This window comes from Mugil cephalus, chromosome 6, assembly GCF_022458985.1.
Source record: "Mugil cephalus isolate CIBA_MC_2020 chromosome 6, CIBA_Mcephalus_1.1, whole genome shotgun sequence".
Lineage (NCBI taxonomy): Eukaryota > Metazoa > Chordata > Actinopteri > Mugiliformes > Mugilidae > Mugil > Mugil cephalus.
Window position 1 is genome coordinate 5,975,321 of NC_061775.1, and position 15,775 is coordinate 5,991,095.

Below are 15,775 nucleotides of genomic sequence, written 5' to 3' on the forward strand. Positions count from 1 at the left end.
ACTTTTTTGACAAATTCACCTGGAGATTAGACAGCGGACATCGACCTAGTCTATGACCTCAGGCCCTTACCATGTTATATATTTTAGTGGTGTGTATGCTCAAAGAAAAAAAAAAATCAATTACATCAGGACAAAAACACCCGACACACAGTAAGTTTGGAATATCTGTCACTCATGGAAATCGGGGCAATTGTCAATCTGAACTGAGATTTCATCCATGACTTGAAAAGAACAGTGTCTTATCTTTTCTCGCCATCTTAACAGAACCTGATCCTCCAGATAACACCTGGATTGGTGTACTGGTGTGACCAGGCTTTGAGATAAACATAATCAATCATAAAGGTAAGGTAAACAGACAAGAGGTTCTCATATTAGTTGTAAAAAGACTTTTATTACATTCTTAAATCCACATATAGTATCACCATTGTGCAAGAACACTTCACTGTGTTAAAACCCCTTGGGCTTTATATCCATGACATATCATAAATTATTTCATATTAAAATCTATGTTGATTTAATAATAATAATAATCTTAAAATAGAGTGAAAATATCATAAACAGAAGGATCATGACAAAAAGAGAAACTTTTAGGGAGACATCTTTTAAAAACGCTCTTTAAAAAAATAGAATTACATCTCTCCAAGACAAAAAGGACACTAAACTGATGAGGGGGAAAAACAGTACATAAACGGATAAAAATTAAGAAACAAAAGATCACAACAAAACCAACACAAGAATCAGATATTATAATCCATCTTTTATATATATATATATATATATATCTTTTATATATCCTATTTAATCTATGACTCAAACTCCAAAAAAAAAAAAAATGCAATAATGATATTAGACAGGGGGTAAAATCTTTGATACTTCTGTAATCAAACATTCACAAGAACATGTACTGTACACAGTGATCAAGGTTTAAAGGTCGTCTACGTTGGTGCAAGGTGTCTTGCTAGCTAGACTAACTCCAGACGCTATAGGACAGAGAGCCCAGCTATCTCCCTGAGTGACTCTAAGCGGAACTGTGAGTGCAGATTTTAAGTGCTGCCCCCTGGACAGATCCTAAGTCTACAAACCCACAAACTATACTGAAATCAGCATATCTAACATTCTCAGGCGCGACACACAAAGTATTGCACTTTGTTACAATCTGCGAAGGCCATCTGGCCGTTTAATCTGATCTGCAAATAAATTAGCTGTGTATTCAGTACACTACATTGTAGATAGTATTATCTGTGGTTAGAAATGAACTAAGCAGGAGTGCTAATGACAACTCAACTGTAATACATGGCAACAAAGGCCTAATGTTCTGAGAACAATGGGAAAGACATTATTGCACGATCCCACAATGCCACTGTCGTAAGTACCAAGATGAGGGTAGTTCCCCCTTCATACTACGTGAGATAATATGATGTACGGCGAACAGCACTGTCCCTGCAGTGCAAAGCAAACCAGGCGCAAATATTACAATGACAAAGACATCCAAAGTCTGTCATGTGATTGTCTTAAAATACTTAACATTAAAAAAATACATAAACATGTTCTCCAATTACAAACAACCCTTTCTCGTGGCTTCTTTATGGTCAAATTGTATATTTTTTTTCTTTATTTTATAGTAATCCAATATTTCAGCCTAATTTGAAGGATATCTACAGATATCTCTCCTGTATCCATCTAGCCTGGACCCAAAGACGTGCATGAACTGCTCTGAAGTTACAGAGCAGTAGCCAGAGGATGTCACCATTTGCGTCTGATTTTGTCTTCTGTCCAGTGACTGCATAACAACATGTTTTACAATTGTGTATTCACCACATTTTTCTTTTTTTTTTTTTTACAACTAATTGTTATATGTTCATAAGACACTCCCTAGCATGAATGCAAAAATATTAACTCAGGGGGGTAGCTGATGGCTCTGTCAACCCTTTGCTGTGCTATGTAGTGCTTGTAGAGGGTGAGGTAGTAAGGGAGCGGGGACTAAGATTTCATTCTCCAATCAGAACACCTTGGCTGCATCCTGCAGCATAATCTGATCGACCCCAAAGCAGTGAGAGTTGGCGCAGACAGTAAATCCCCTATTACTGTTGTCTAAGGAGCTTAAATAACGGCACCATCCGCCCGTCCCGTTCTATTCATTGCATCCAAACATCCGACCGTGTAGTTAACTGCCACATTTCTTTCGAGTCCCTTGAGCTTGCGGGTAGAGAAGCTGCTGAGGTTTGGGTGATGGCACGCGTGTGCAAAGGGGGCTGAGGTGCGACAATGCCAGATGGTCCTCCTTCAGAGTACAGAACCCCGAAGTGGATGGTCTCCCAGCACCTTGGTCGTGCAGCTTGTCTACAAGCTGTGCCTAGCATTTCGGACTGGTTTAGCATAAGTTTCACAGATGGCAGTTTGAGTGTGAACCCGTAAAATATCGTGGTCATTTACTATCTAGCTGAGGACTCATAAGTGCTAATTATCCAGATTTTCCTTCGACTTCCCAGCAATCTTCCTAACCCCCAAAGTAAGTAAGCCAGAGCACCCTCCCCCCACCTGGTTTAATTTTATAACTGCTTGTGGTTCACACTTATATAGCTGTATTTTGTCCAGACATAAAGGAACATCTGAAAATCTTCTCACTCTCAAGTGGCATTTGCAAAGGGAAAAGGTATTTGGACTGAGGTCATTGATTGCATTAAAAAAATTAAAAAAAAAAACAAAGAGCCCACTTTATCATTGTCTGAGGGTGTTCTAGTAAAAATACCTACACTGATTTCAGCATAAGTGCTATGTTTTGTGCTCTGTGTGCAAGAAATTGCGGGTGCAACGGCGACAGAAATGCTGAATTTTTGTCCATGATTCACACCATTTTAAAAACCTTGTCTACTTGTGAGTTTGATCATGGTCCCTTTAAACAGTTTGTTCGTATGTTACAAAACTGCAAAATATGGGTGCTACAAAAAATGAATGAATGAAACGATAAACCGCTACTAGACCGACAACTGAAAACAGGCATCATTACTGCAAATCTCCACAAAGTTGGTGAGGACTTTAGGTATGTACATTCTATATCAAGCGCAGGGCTGTGCTGACTGGTTGAGGGAAGAGGGGTACATTCAACGATAGTTTACAAGAACTGCGAGAATAATGACTTTATGTTAGAAAGCAATTCAACTTGATGAAAGCTTTAAGGTCTTCTGATAGAAAAATATTTTTGAGAGTACAAATAATGCTACTCTTTAATAATTTCTTTAACTCCCTAAAAGGAGGCAACGTGCACTCATTACCCAGTACTTCCCGCAGTGTTGAGTTGGAAAGACTGGCTAACAGGGCAGTGAACGCTGCTCCACTGGGCCGGGAGTTCAGAGGTGAGAGGAGTGTGCGCTAAAGTGTAGCGTGCAGGATTGTCATTGAGCTGCTGGTTGGTTTCGCTTCAGCTGGTTGCCACATTTTTCTCTTCCTCTCCCTACACCCAATCACTAGTTGAATCACGCTGTTTAACTGAACAGTTCTAGCCCTCCGTCGAGTCTGGGAAGGTGATTTCACTGCTAAAAACCTCCCTATACAAAGCGGGGAAGGTATACGCTGTCTCGGGGTGAACCAGACGGAAAAACTCCAGTTTGTCAATGTGAAGGTTGCAGATGGACTTCATTATGGGAAGCTTAGCCACCATCTAGAAGGGAAAGTCAGAAAACTTGTAAGAATCAGAATGAGAGATAAAAACTGATAAACGATGTGCAGCATATCAGCTGTAGCATGCTCTGTACCTTTGCTAGTTTCTCTTCTGATGCCCCTCCTTTTTGTAAGCAGCGCTGCAGAGCCACGTAAACTTTCTCCTGCAACTTCTGGATCTTCTGGACATCTGTTAGCCAGGGGCGGTCTGAAGGAGAAAGAAGTCATTCGTTAATTAATTGATACATTAATACCATCATGTTACATGTTTGGATTTAAAAATACAATATATATATATTGTATTGTATTGTATTGAATATACAATATTCTAAATTACTTTTAAGTTTTTGTAACATTGCATGGTAGCGAACATTTCTTGTTTTTTTTTTTAATCATATTCATGCACATTTTAACACTAGGTGTCCAATTGCCATGGCCACTGCGTGACGGTGTTGCTGGGTCAGAGCTGTGTGAGCAGATTTTCATGCTCTGACGTGATATGATCTAGATGGCTGGCTTCAAATTGGGAATGTAAATAGCATTATCTGGGGAAGTTATTAGCTGTTGCACATGCAAAGTATGAGTATAATCCAGTATGTGGGTCATATCTATAACTCTTTCCAGCCAGTGATGATACTATATTATCATCATGGTAGCATTCTGTGGAGTGTGCGTTGTACTAATAATATGTAAATTCTGTGCAATACAAACTGTGGCAAACGAATACAGCAGATAAACTTCCTGAATAGTTAGTTATTTTGCCTGCTCTAAAAATGTTTTTTTTTCCCCAAATATGTATTGATATAAAAAAAAATGTATATATATAAAAAACTTGATATAAAAAGACACATTTTAATCAGAATAATATTAAATTTGTTAGATAATTACCTGAGACATAAAACATTAAAAGTATTTAACGTCATCACATCTAAAAAAACACTGCATGCAGGGATTAAGCCACGTGCGTCAGAGTTGCACAGAAACTGTAACAGTGCAGGTGAAGCCTCACACCTACTCTCTCCACACAAAGAGGCTTTGATTTGCCAAATGTATGAAACACCAGTTTCACCAGCTTAGTAAGTGTGACTATTTAATTTAGTCATATGGTATTTTTTTTACCAGACATATGATCTTACCTGGTGACAGCAGCACAGCAGCACTGAAAAGAGCCATCTCTTCCTCTGACATTTGTAGACGGCTCAGGCTTTTAGCCAAGTCAAAAACTGCATTCACAAGGTCATCACAGCCTGTGGGGTAGGAGAAGGAAAAAAAAAAAAGTAAGTAATCAAAACAGAAACTACTGATAAATTGACCTTAAATCTCAGCCTCCTCTTTTCACAAAGTTCATATCAGAGACTCACCTAGAGCTTTGAAAAGTTGAGCAGTGGCAAACTTTCCATCAAAGAGAAATGTATTGTTGATGGGGTTATAGGCCCGACACATACGGATCAGGAGGATGTCCATGCAACCTGTTGACACACACACAAAAAAAAAAAAAAAAACACGTAAGAAAAAAGGAGTTACATATGCACATTTATATATTATACAATACATATATTAACGGATGAGCTCATCATAATCAATGCAAATAATGCAGATTGTCACTGAGTTACACTTGGCGGGGTTTTAAATATAATATCAGTGATACAGGAATGTGTTTGACTTTACCAGTAACTTGTTATTAGTCCACATTCCTAAGCATATAACCAGCTACGCCCTCAGGAGTTTGTCAGTGCATGGGTGTGTCAACCCTGCATACCTTTTGCACATTTCACACCGAGGTTCTGAATTAGTCTAATTAAATGACGTGTGAGAAAACCTTTGTGTGCATACTCTTGTAACCCTGTGTTAAATGGCAACTAAATTTATCTTAAATTCTAAATTATAATTTTTTAGCTGTCACTAATGAACAAATGTCACCTTTATGTCTAATACACTCGAGAACCCTCAGTGACTCATAAGCTGATGCATAACACAGTGGTGATGATCAGAGAAAACAGTAGCTGCATGGTTAAAACAAAGCCTTCCTTTCTTTACAAGTACAACAAGCAGCATTTACAGTCACTCTGCAAGCATGTGATATTGGAACTGTGTGAACTCAGCCACAACCTGAGGGCAATATACTGTTCATATGACAACAGCCATGTATGTCAAAGCTAAAACTTTGCTTTGTTATAACCATACATACACCACTGACTGTACAAAATGTATAGAACAAATTCCTGACTGCTGGGTGTGTGTATAATGTGTCACACACTGACCTGCTTTGAGGAGGATGATCTGATCATTTTGACAGAGGTCCATGAAGCCGGAGATGCGCTTGGCAAACTCTACCACATACTGGATTGCATTGGTGATGTGGACAGCACATTGTTGCCACATCGCCTCAGCCGACTGCAAGAAAAAGAATCAGACAGAAAGGGTTTAGGAGGACTCCAACCCTTGAGAGACAACAACATGTATTTACCTGCTCTTAACTGACTGACTACTTTAGATATGAAAGACAGTTTAGTTGTGTGATCTGATAAAATGTCCAGAGCTACGGCCGATAGCAGAGTGATCTCTCTCTTCTGTGAGACCACTCTTACTGGCTGCTCGGTTTGCACACCAAGAGAAGAGCAACTCAAGTGATAAAACCAAGTGAACATCAAGAAGACACACAAGGATCTTCCCATTTGATGATGAATATAGACTATAACTTGTGGTATGAACACTTATGGTGAGGGTTACATTTTCTCATGCAGAAACACATTGTTAGTGCTTGATGGCCATTGAATATGCACATAAAAGTATGTTAAAGTGCAATGTTTTGGCCCAGGCACAAGCAACAGTTGGCCTTCATTGCCGCCAGTTGTTTGATATTGAATTTGTGTGTCTAGGCCTTCAGAGCTGCCGCCTTAAAACTTAAGTAGGAGTCTGAGTGGGAAATGATATGGTGTGATAAAATGTTTGGGTTTTCCAATATTACTGCAACAACAAACTGCAGAGACAGAAGGGAAACTTTTGGTTGTTTTAAGTAAGCTGTCGTCAACGTGTGTTGTTAAGAAATGGAAACATTTCCTTGTTGACCTTGTGAAAGAGAACAGCAATAATGGATGAGCTGCACTCATGGTAAATGTTTTATATCTGATTGTATTTTTTCTTCATTGATTTACATCTACAACATAGTTCACAATAGAGTTTAGATGAATCAAACATCCAGAAGGACAGTGGAGAATTTTAGCCGATGTCCAATAAATATTAAACTGCAGTTGGTGTCACATTTACCTTGATCTGGTATGAGCGCGTCTCTTCTGGGCCGTACAACGTCCACGCCATTCTCTTCAGTTCTTCTGTGCTGTACTGGCTTGTCTCAATGTGGGACTTCACCACATTCTGGGTTATACGCTCTGCACAGAGGAAGAGTCTTATTTTATTTTTCCAATTTTGCATTAGGTTTAATATTTTAAAGATAATGTTAAGGCTCAAAAATAACAGTGATGATTTACAGCTAAGAATTTGAGGGTTGCTACGAACCTATCTCAAGCAGGGAACAGCCCTCGGGCAGTGGGTTGAGGATAGCATGTGAGAAGAGACCAGAATCATGCAATAGCTGGTACTCATGCTTTATGTTGTGGTTGCCATCAACAAAGTCCAAGTTGGTCTGTTCTGGTGAACTCTGAGAGGATGAGCTGCTGCCTCCACTTCCACCCAGCATGTCCAGGTTACAGTATTCTCCACCTGCATCCTCCGGGGTCAGCGGCAGGTCAAAAAGCAGGCCCTCAGGCAGCGTGGTGATGTCGTCCAGGTCGCTAAGTGTGGCGCTGGAGCCTCTTCTGTAGGTGCGGCCGTGGTCGGCCATGTCACAGTTCTCCTCGCGGGCTCCAACTCCCGCGCACTCCTGGGACTGCTGGTGTTTCTGCACCTCAGCGTACAGGCTGTCACGCTGCTTCTTGGACATTCGACCAAACTTCACAGCTGCAACAGGAGGGCGCAATGATGAAAGATTAAACATTCGATCAATCATTCTTTTATTGTCAGAATAAAACAAAATTTTGTTCAGGACATTCACACCGTGCATAGCAAGTGATGTAATAAAGTGCAAGGGAGAAGAGTACAAGCTAAACACGGAGTACGTGACTCATTCACTGTGATGAGGTAGAAACGCTCAGTAATGAAACATAGATCAAGTAACTGAACCCACCATCACGGCTCATGCCCAGAGCGAGACACTTCTGCAACCTGCAGTGCTGACAGCGATTACGGTTGGTCCGGTCAATCAGGCAGTTCCTCTGTCGTGAGCAAGAGTACATAGCATTGTTCTGCTGGCTGCGTCGAAAGAAACCCTACAAACAAAAACACACAAATTATGAGCATGTAAATGCCGAAGGAGATATCGCAGATCATACACAACAACTTATTATTAATCTGAGTAGAATCAGCCCGGTAATAACCACACACTGGGGACCAGTTGTTCCTGTCTTTTATAATTCAATTCAGTCAGATGACCGATGGCTTACCTTGCAGCCTTCACAGGTGATGACACCATAGTGAATCCCTGATGATTTGTCCCCACAGATTTTGCAGGGAATCACTTCTATTTGAGCTGTAGAGACAAAATGGGCAGAAAACGTGTTTAATTAACAAAACTTATCATCAGACAATATTAAACGTAGAAATGTAGAAACCGATATAAAAGATTTATTTCTAATTGCTGTCATTTCATATTGAAGCAAATCTTCATCAAATAATATTTGTAAGATTTCTGCACTTGTAGTAAAACATGACATTTATAACAATCATATTGAACACTGGCCAACTGTGGTGGATTTAGTTTTCTTTTTTGATCCATTAATTGAGAGACAAGTGTAATAGATTATCAAAACACCAACAACTGTTAGTTGTTTACTTCAGTGTCAGATATGTGAGATGGTGTCCATTGCAGCGGTTACACAACATTAGGAAATTAACACAAACATACATAGAAAAACAACCCAGGATTGTTAGAATTTTTGTGTCCAGTAAGACATCGTACAGAGACGTTACAGGAGAATTAAATGTTGGCTTTTCGGGCCTATCATGCTGACCTCACTTATTGTCAATAAAACACCTCAGTCATACAAAATGAAGTGGGCAGCTTAAAACCCTCGAGGCTGTCGTCACTGTTTTTATCTCAAACTAATCTCAAACATCACCCTGAACATATAAGTGCTTACTGCAAGTAGAGTGACTTGAGCTTTCTCACGAACTGTATTATATTTGAGGTAATTGGACGGTGGAGGAAAAATCGTGCCAATAGCACAAAGGAATATGTCATACACCTTGGGTTCAGTATAGAAGCTTGAGCCTTACTCAGGGACAGCCTGTTCTTTTCATTATGTTGTTTATCTAAGTAGCTGGGCCTCCTCAAGCCCAGAATAGCAGGTCAATTGCATTAGCTGAGGCCCGGGGTTATAAAGTTTCACAGTTCTCTGTTGCTCTGTCGCTCCTCCTCCAGGATGAGCAAAACGTTAGCAGGTTTGACAAAGGCATACTGCCACGTTCAAACCTCGTTCAAAGGCCTAGAGCTGTAAATCACATAACAACAGCATAACATAATAAGTGACCGTTACGGTGTACTGTGACTGTATGCAAGATTTGATTTGTCTGGGACTGCAAGGTGTGCTAAACAATCCCTTAAACCACTTTTGTCGGCTCACACACGGCGTTAGGTAACGTGTAAATCACAGAGAAGGCTTTAACTGGTCTTCACCGTTCTTCAAAAAACTGCTGTTTTCTAAAGGCGCTTTCATAAAGTACACTCAACCAACTAATCACATGAGTCACACTGCATGGGGAGAGACATACATCGCACAAAGCAAGAGAGGGCCGTGTTTGACACCACCCTGAAAATCTCCACTTTTATGTCGAAATCATGTTTATATTTTTGATCCTATAAAGTATTTTTGCGCTTTACAGGGGAAATAATACAGTGTATCGTTTGGTAGAATGTGCTGACCAACAAAACAGAACTGAAGGATATAAATAAATAAAGGGCAATGGAAAAAAAAAAAAAGTCCCTTTCTCCACTGCTCCCTTTATCGCTCCCCCTTCAGAGCCTCTCCCCCGCCCCCGCCCTTCAGCCTGTTATATAACTGCCGTCTGGCCGCATTCCATGAACACACTCATTCAAAGGTGGTTGTCCTGGCAACAGTGCGCCGATCCTCCCTCACCCTCCCGAGCTCCCATTGGCTTCTGAGCGAAAGGCTTTGTTTGTGAGTCGCTGCCTCACCCGCCAGTCAGCTGAGCAGCACACTCAAACTCAGCAAGCAGGAGCTGCTCCACTGACACAGTTTCCCATTGAAGAAGAGGAGGAGGTGCCTGAGATGGCAGCCTCACAAGGGACACAATCTGGTTTATTGCAGGTTTTAAGGTGGGACCAAATTGGGCCCGGACTTTAAGTAAGGGGAGACAACGTCTTTCTTTTTGGTTTGGAAAGACAACAGTGTCATATTTGATTACACAAAGAAGAGAAGACGAGATGAGAAATTCAACCTGTTAGGGACAATGTGCCACACTGGAGATTTTACAACTTGTGTAACATTTGGCTGGGAAGCAGACATAGCCAATAGTAGCTCTTAACTTGCTGCAGCATGTCAAGTATTTGAGTGAAATTTCAGCTGTCTTTGAGCTAGACCATCTATCTATTTTTACTCTTGTGCAGTTGGCGCAGAGACTCCTTCTGCCATTTGGGTCTATCAGCTAACAAACACTGCACAAATCACAAGCCTGCATTCAAGTACACACAGTTCAGTGTAAATCAGTGTGCAGAGCAGCTATTACACTGTTGTTGATAGCTTAAACAGTGAGCTGCGCAACAAAACAGTTTTAGGTATTCTCCAATGCAACATGATCCTGATATTCCAGTACAGCTTGATTACTCACTTACGCGAAATGAACAGATAAGGAAATTGTAATTCAATATATCTCTTATCTCGATTATTTTATTGTGTGACACGCTGGCAAGGTGTGGAAAAAAACACATCCAACACACATCAAAATAAAACACTTCACAATAAAATTTAAAACTAAGAAAACAGAATTTTTTCCTAGAAGCTGCCATTAATCACCTTTAAGCGCAAACATATGGAGTAATCTATAAATCCTTTCTTTGTCAGCCAGGCATTCAGTCAGTGTTTGATGGTCACCGCTTTCTTAATCAGTGCTGTAAACCCTCAGTCAGAGAGACTTTGCCCTCTCATCCCAGCTAATCAAACAGAGTCCAAGGTCCTATTTACCTTGCTCTTTACATTTACCTGGCATACTGTATACTTAACCTACATTTCAGTGGGCTTCTGATGCCTGTATGGGAGGAGTGGTGTATATGACATATTGTGCAAGGTCAAGTTACCAACAGAAGGGCTCGGTGCAGCAAAGTGTATAGTTATTCTTTAAAATACAGTTGTTGCGCCGCTTTCTGTGTCTCCCAGCGCAGGGCCCCAGCTGCCAGCTGTTTTCTATACATCTTCAGTATGTGAACAGTAAAGATGACTTTTTCTCTCCTTCTCCACCCTCTGACCCACCTACGGAGCACAGAGGCACTAACCCCAAACTCTTTAAAAATGCACTACAGATTTAGGAGATTACTCGGGTAAATACAGTGCAGTACAATGAGAGATGTCGGTGTGGATTCATTGTCCTACATCGTGCTTTTATATCTTGTAAGATTTCTCAGACAAATATGAGAAGGATGTCTGTAGTGTAAACAGGGGCTCATGTACAGCCTGCCCTATAATTGGAAACCAGCAATGTCAAAGCATATAGGGTGCATATACAATGTCAGGGCATATACATTATGTGCAGGATATAGTATGTCCAGCTGCACTCGCCATATGTCAGCTGCACACAATATGCGTTTAATGTTTAAAATCAAACAAGTAAACTGAGTAAATTCTGATAAGTAAACTGATTCTGCTCCCTCCCTTTTCTTATAATAAGTATTCAACAACAGCTTTGCGTCTGCCAAGAAACCATGCCTCACACCCTGCGCCTCTGTAATCCCTCAGCATTGATCAGAAAAGACAAAGTGCATTCACTTGACCGTGCTGTGTGAGCTCCTGCTCCGAGCCAAAACCCAAGTGGGCCTCTGCAACACAAGCAAAACCAGACTGAGGAATTCAGTCCACAGCATGTCATTTTGCATACTGCTCTCAACCGCAGGAACAAATTTACGAGTACAAGCAGCAATCACCGCCACCTTGAATTAAAATCTCTCCACGCCTGCTACTTATCCTTATGTATACTTTGAAAACAGATACGTGTTCTATCTAAATGACATTAAGATACAGCTAAGTATAAATAACGGTTAAAAATAACTGAATAAAATATTATTCTTAGATAATTTCACTAAATTGTGCTGCAGAATGAACTACAGTCACAATTCACGACCGAGCACAGATACGTGGTAGTAATTTGACATTGTGCTTGCATTCTGACATGCAGATTGTGGAAGAGTTAAAGCTTTAGATGGGGGGAATGGAATCTTAGCATGCAGTTGTCAGTGAGAAAGGGCACCTTGACACATACTGTAACTCGCTGTGAACTTCCCCAAGGCTGCGAACTCAACAGATAGCAGCTTTGAGGCTGAGCTCAGCACAGCAGTGTCCTTGGAGAGCAGAGACACCTTTTCTCTTTACTGCAACCATACCTCTGATCCTGTGCTAACAACTCAGCTCCAACAGAGTTTTATAAGCTCTGCACAACATCAGCACAGGAAAACTATACAACCCAACAGTAATTTATTTAAGTTTGTTTATTAAAATACATTGCACCTGCTTGAATTCTTTATAAGATTAAGAGTAATAAATGCAATGGCATCATTGATGGCTATCTCTATATCTATGTATAATGGTGACTTTAACAGTGCTTTACACTCTAGTTTCCTCACAATGTATGCTTGCCTCTTTATCTTTCTATGGGTAACCCTGTAAATTATGTGGAAGCTTTACAAAATCAGATTGACATGCCATGCTTGACTGGAGTGACACACACTCTGGCTGATGTAAGAAACCTTATCTGGCAGAGGAAGCTGAGCTTAACTGGACCCTGCTGTGTTTCACGGTTAAATGTAGACATGCTGTGCCCATATCCTGCTTGTCACAGCAGCAAATGATGGTTTGACATCAGGACAACACAAAACTAATCTTTTTGAATTAGTAAATCTTGCAACAAAAAGATATTTATTTTTTGTTTGTAAATATAATATTTGCCATAGATTGTCACTTCTCTCTTTTTTTTTGTGGAAACTAAGTACAAAAAGCTAGCGTACATCTATTAAAGTTCCAACTGATTTGATCAAGACTGTTTCATGGGTTATGACGACACACCGTGCGCCTACACACACACGCACACACACGCACACACACTTGCTGTAATCCTCAATGACGGAACTAGGTCAATGGAGCACCTCCTCTCTCTCTCTCGCTCTATGCTGATTGTGAAAACAAAAACACGCTGACTGATGAACTACCAGTAAAACTTAAAAATTTACTAGTCCATTAAAGTAAAAAAAAAAAAAACAGGAGGGTAAACATTGATTAATTATAGCCCCAAATTATTAGCAGTAATGCTGTAAAACTATTCCCTGAATAGTGACAATGTGACAATTCAAGAGTTGCAACAGTATATTAAGAAAATGTAATGAATGTATAAAAACTGACTACTTTTCCACCCTAAGCAGTCCCTCCAAACAGATTTCCATGCGGCTTGACAGCTTATGAATCACTCCGCTCACTGCCTCCCTTCCCTTCTCTTACATAACTGGAGTCGCTCACCGGCGAAAATAAAGTAGCCCAACCGCAGCTGCAACGCAGTTCTATTTTACCGTCAATATTACGTAGAGTTAAACAAACAGACCAAGCACACACATTTTAAGACATAGTCTCTGTCTTTGGAAAAGGGTCTGTAATTAAAATAATTAATTTTAAACAATCTATAATTCGCGTTTTCGCGATATTGTTAATAATTGTTAGTCCTTGGGTTGACATCGCCCTTTTCAGCTGTACATACCTAGATCCTAGAGACACATATATTTTTTTTATTATTTTTATTTTCCTCCGCGTACAATCCAGTTTGTTTCAGTGCGCGCAAGCTGTTGACGCACTTCAGAGTCGGTTTAAAACCAGTGCCTTCGCCACACTGAAAGTTGCTGGACGTGCACCAGACGTGTGGAACAAAATTCAACAAATTTGAATAATTTCCAAAAACTCACCTCTCATGTTGGCGGTGAAGTCTATCCAACTCTTCGGGTCATACAACTCCAGGTGGAGGCGAAGCCTAGAAACACGGAGAGCAATGCGCACTTATTCGCTCCAAACCGGAGCAGCTGAAAACTGTCACAACAACGAATCCTCATACGGGTTTTCTACTCTGTCTTCATTCGTGCCAAGCTTCGAAATAGACAAAAGCAACCTTTAACTATGTAAAGTAATGGCCTAAAGCAACGGCTCCTCCTCTCAGAGATCTTCCCTGCTCTGCGTCTCGCTCTAACCTAGTTTCGGCGCGTGGACTACACATGATCCTCACCCCGCGGACCGCCCGCCTCGTGCCCATTCGTGCCCCGTGAGTTGACGCGCGCCCCCTCCCCCTCGCGCGCGCTTTAAGGAGGCTCTCGCGTGCGTGGGAAAGTGTGGCAGTGTGTCAGTTCAAATTGGCAGTCACCCAGCGTGGGAACTATTTAATAACAAGCGCACATTTATTTCCTGCTAGATCGTTTTCCTTCAACTTGCAACTAAATGCTATTTTTCCTCTATGAAAACGAGTCGCATTTCATCAAAATATGCCAAGCACTAGGCCTCTTAGCACAGGCTAAATAAATGATTTAGTTTACGCCGTTGTGACATCCGTAATAATTAAGTAATAATACAGAAAGAGACTAACTAAGAAAAAAAAATACTTAAACGTTCTGAATTATTACATAAACAGTCACAGGTTTGAACATTCTCTGGAACTGTCCTTAAAGGTACTGGAATATGAATAGATTCTCTATATCAAATAATAACATATTCCTGTTACTTAATTTGCGAATTACACAGCCTTAAATGTCCTTAGCTAATTCTACTGCCTATTCTAATTCTTCTATCTATCTATCTATCTATCTATCTATCTATCTATCTATCTATCTATCTATCTATCTATCTATCTATGTTCATCATGTACATCTTTGTTCTTGTTGTCGTTTAAGCGTGTATTTACAAGAGAAACAGCAGAAATGCCCTGGCACAGTGTAGCCTGACACAAACCAATAACAGTACTGATGAAAATAATTGATTTGCAAGCGTGGGCAAGATGACGAGTGTATCATGTAACTTAGGCACAGTTATGAAATGAGGAGAAGAGAGAGATTATGGTAAGTAGGTTAGTGGAGCAATACAGAGCGTTCATAGCCCTCCCTTTCCCGTCTCTGTGCCGTGCATGCGTAGTGAGAGTCTATTTCCACTGTCAACGCTATTGTCCTGAATCACGTTGGCTCATACAATCTCTCGGCAGCACGCCAGCATACGTCTCTGTATTTTTTTTTTTGTCAAATCCGGTGTATATAAGGCCTTATATTTTCTTTTTTGTGCAACTCAAACAAAATGAAGTGATGATGTATAGATTTTCCTCAATGTACGGTGTAAAAATACAATGCTGGGAAAGTACTCTAAGAATGTTTTGCTTTATTATATTCTACAGATGTGAACTTCCTCTTTCCACCATTTAGATGGTGTTGTCATTCTGATTGGTTCCTTCCTGATCCTCATTTGTCACTTCTCTGTGGTTATATTATGTGTCTGTGTCGCCATGAAGCAGCCACACATCCATCCGGTGTTCATCTGCAACGTCACTGACCTCCTGACCCTGAATCTTACGTAACCATGGCAATACTCAAATTAGAACATGGAGCAAGGAAAGAAGGAGGCGCTTAGGGCTTCACATACAAACACGTAGCTCTCAACCAGCTTTCCAGATTAAGGCAGATGAATTGAATGTGTGTGTGTGTGTACTCAGTAAATGTGTTTGTGTATTATGTCAGAGAAATAGAAACCTGTACAAATCAAACACTTGAAAAATAGAGTGGGGTAATGATGCTTGTGCGCTGAAACGCTTTTCTGTATGTTAG

General features: G+C 40.5%; 1 protein-coding gene across 1 annotated transcript; it reads right to left on the minus strand.

Annotated features, from left to right (window-relative positions):
- Window positions 1–371: 371 nt before the first annotated feature.
- rorca (RAR-related orphan receptor C a) lies at window positions 372–14,207 on the minus strand. The gene is made up of 10 exons (XM_047587543.1): window positions 13,886–14,207; window positions 8,157–8,242; window positions 7,841–7,982; window positions 7,174–7,614; window positions 6,925–7,046; window positions 5,919–6,051; window positions 5,019–5,126; window positions 4,794–4,904; window positions 3,753–3,865; window positions 372–3,658 (listed from the first exon to the last, which is right to left on the minus strand). Exons 1-10 carry the CDS (start codon window positions 13,890–13,892, stop codon window positions 3,497–3,499), a joined length of 1,425 nt encoding a protein of 474 aa, XP_047443499.1. The 5' UTR covers window positions 13,893–14,207; the 3' UTR covers window positions 372–3,496.
- Window positions 14,208–15,775: the final 1,568 nt, after the last annotated feature.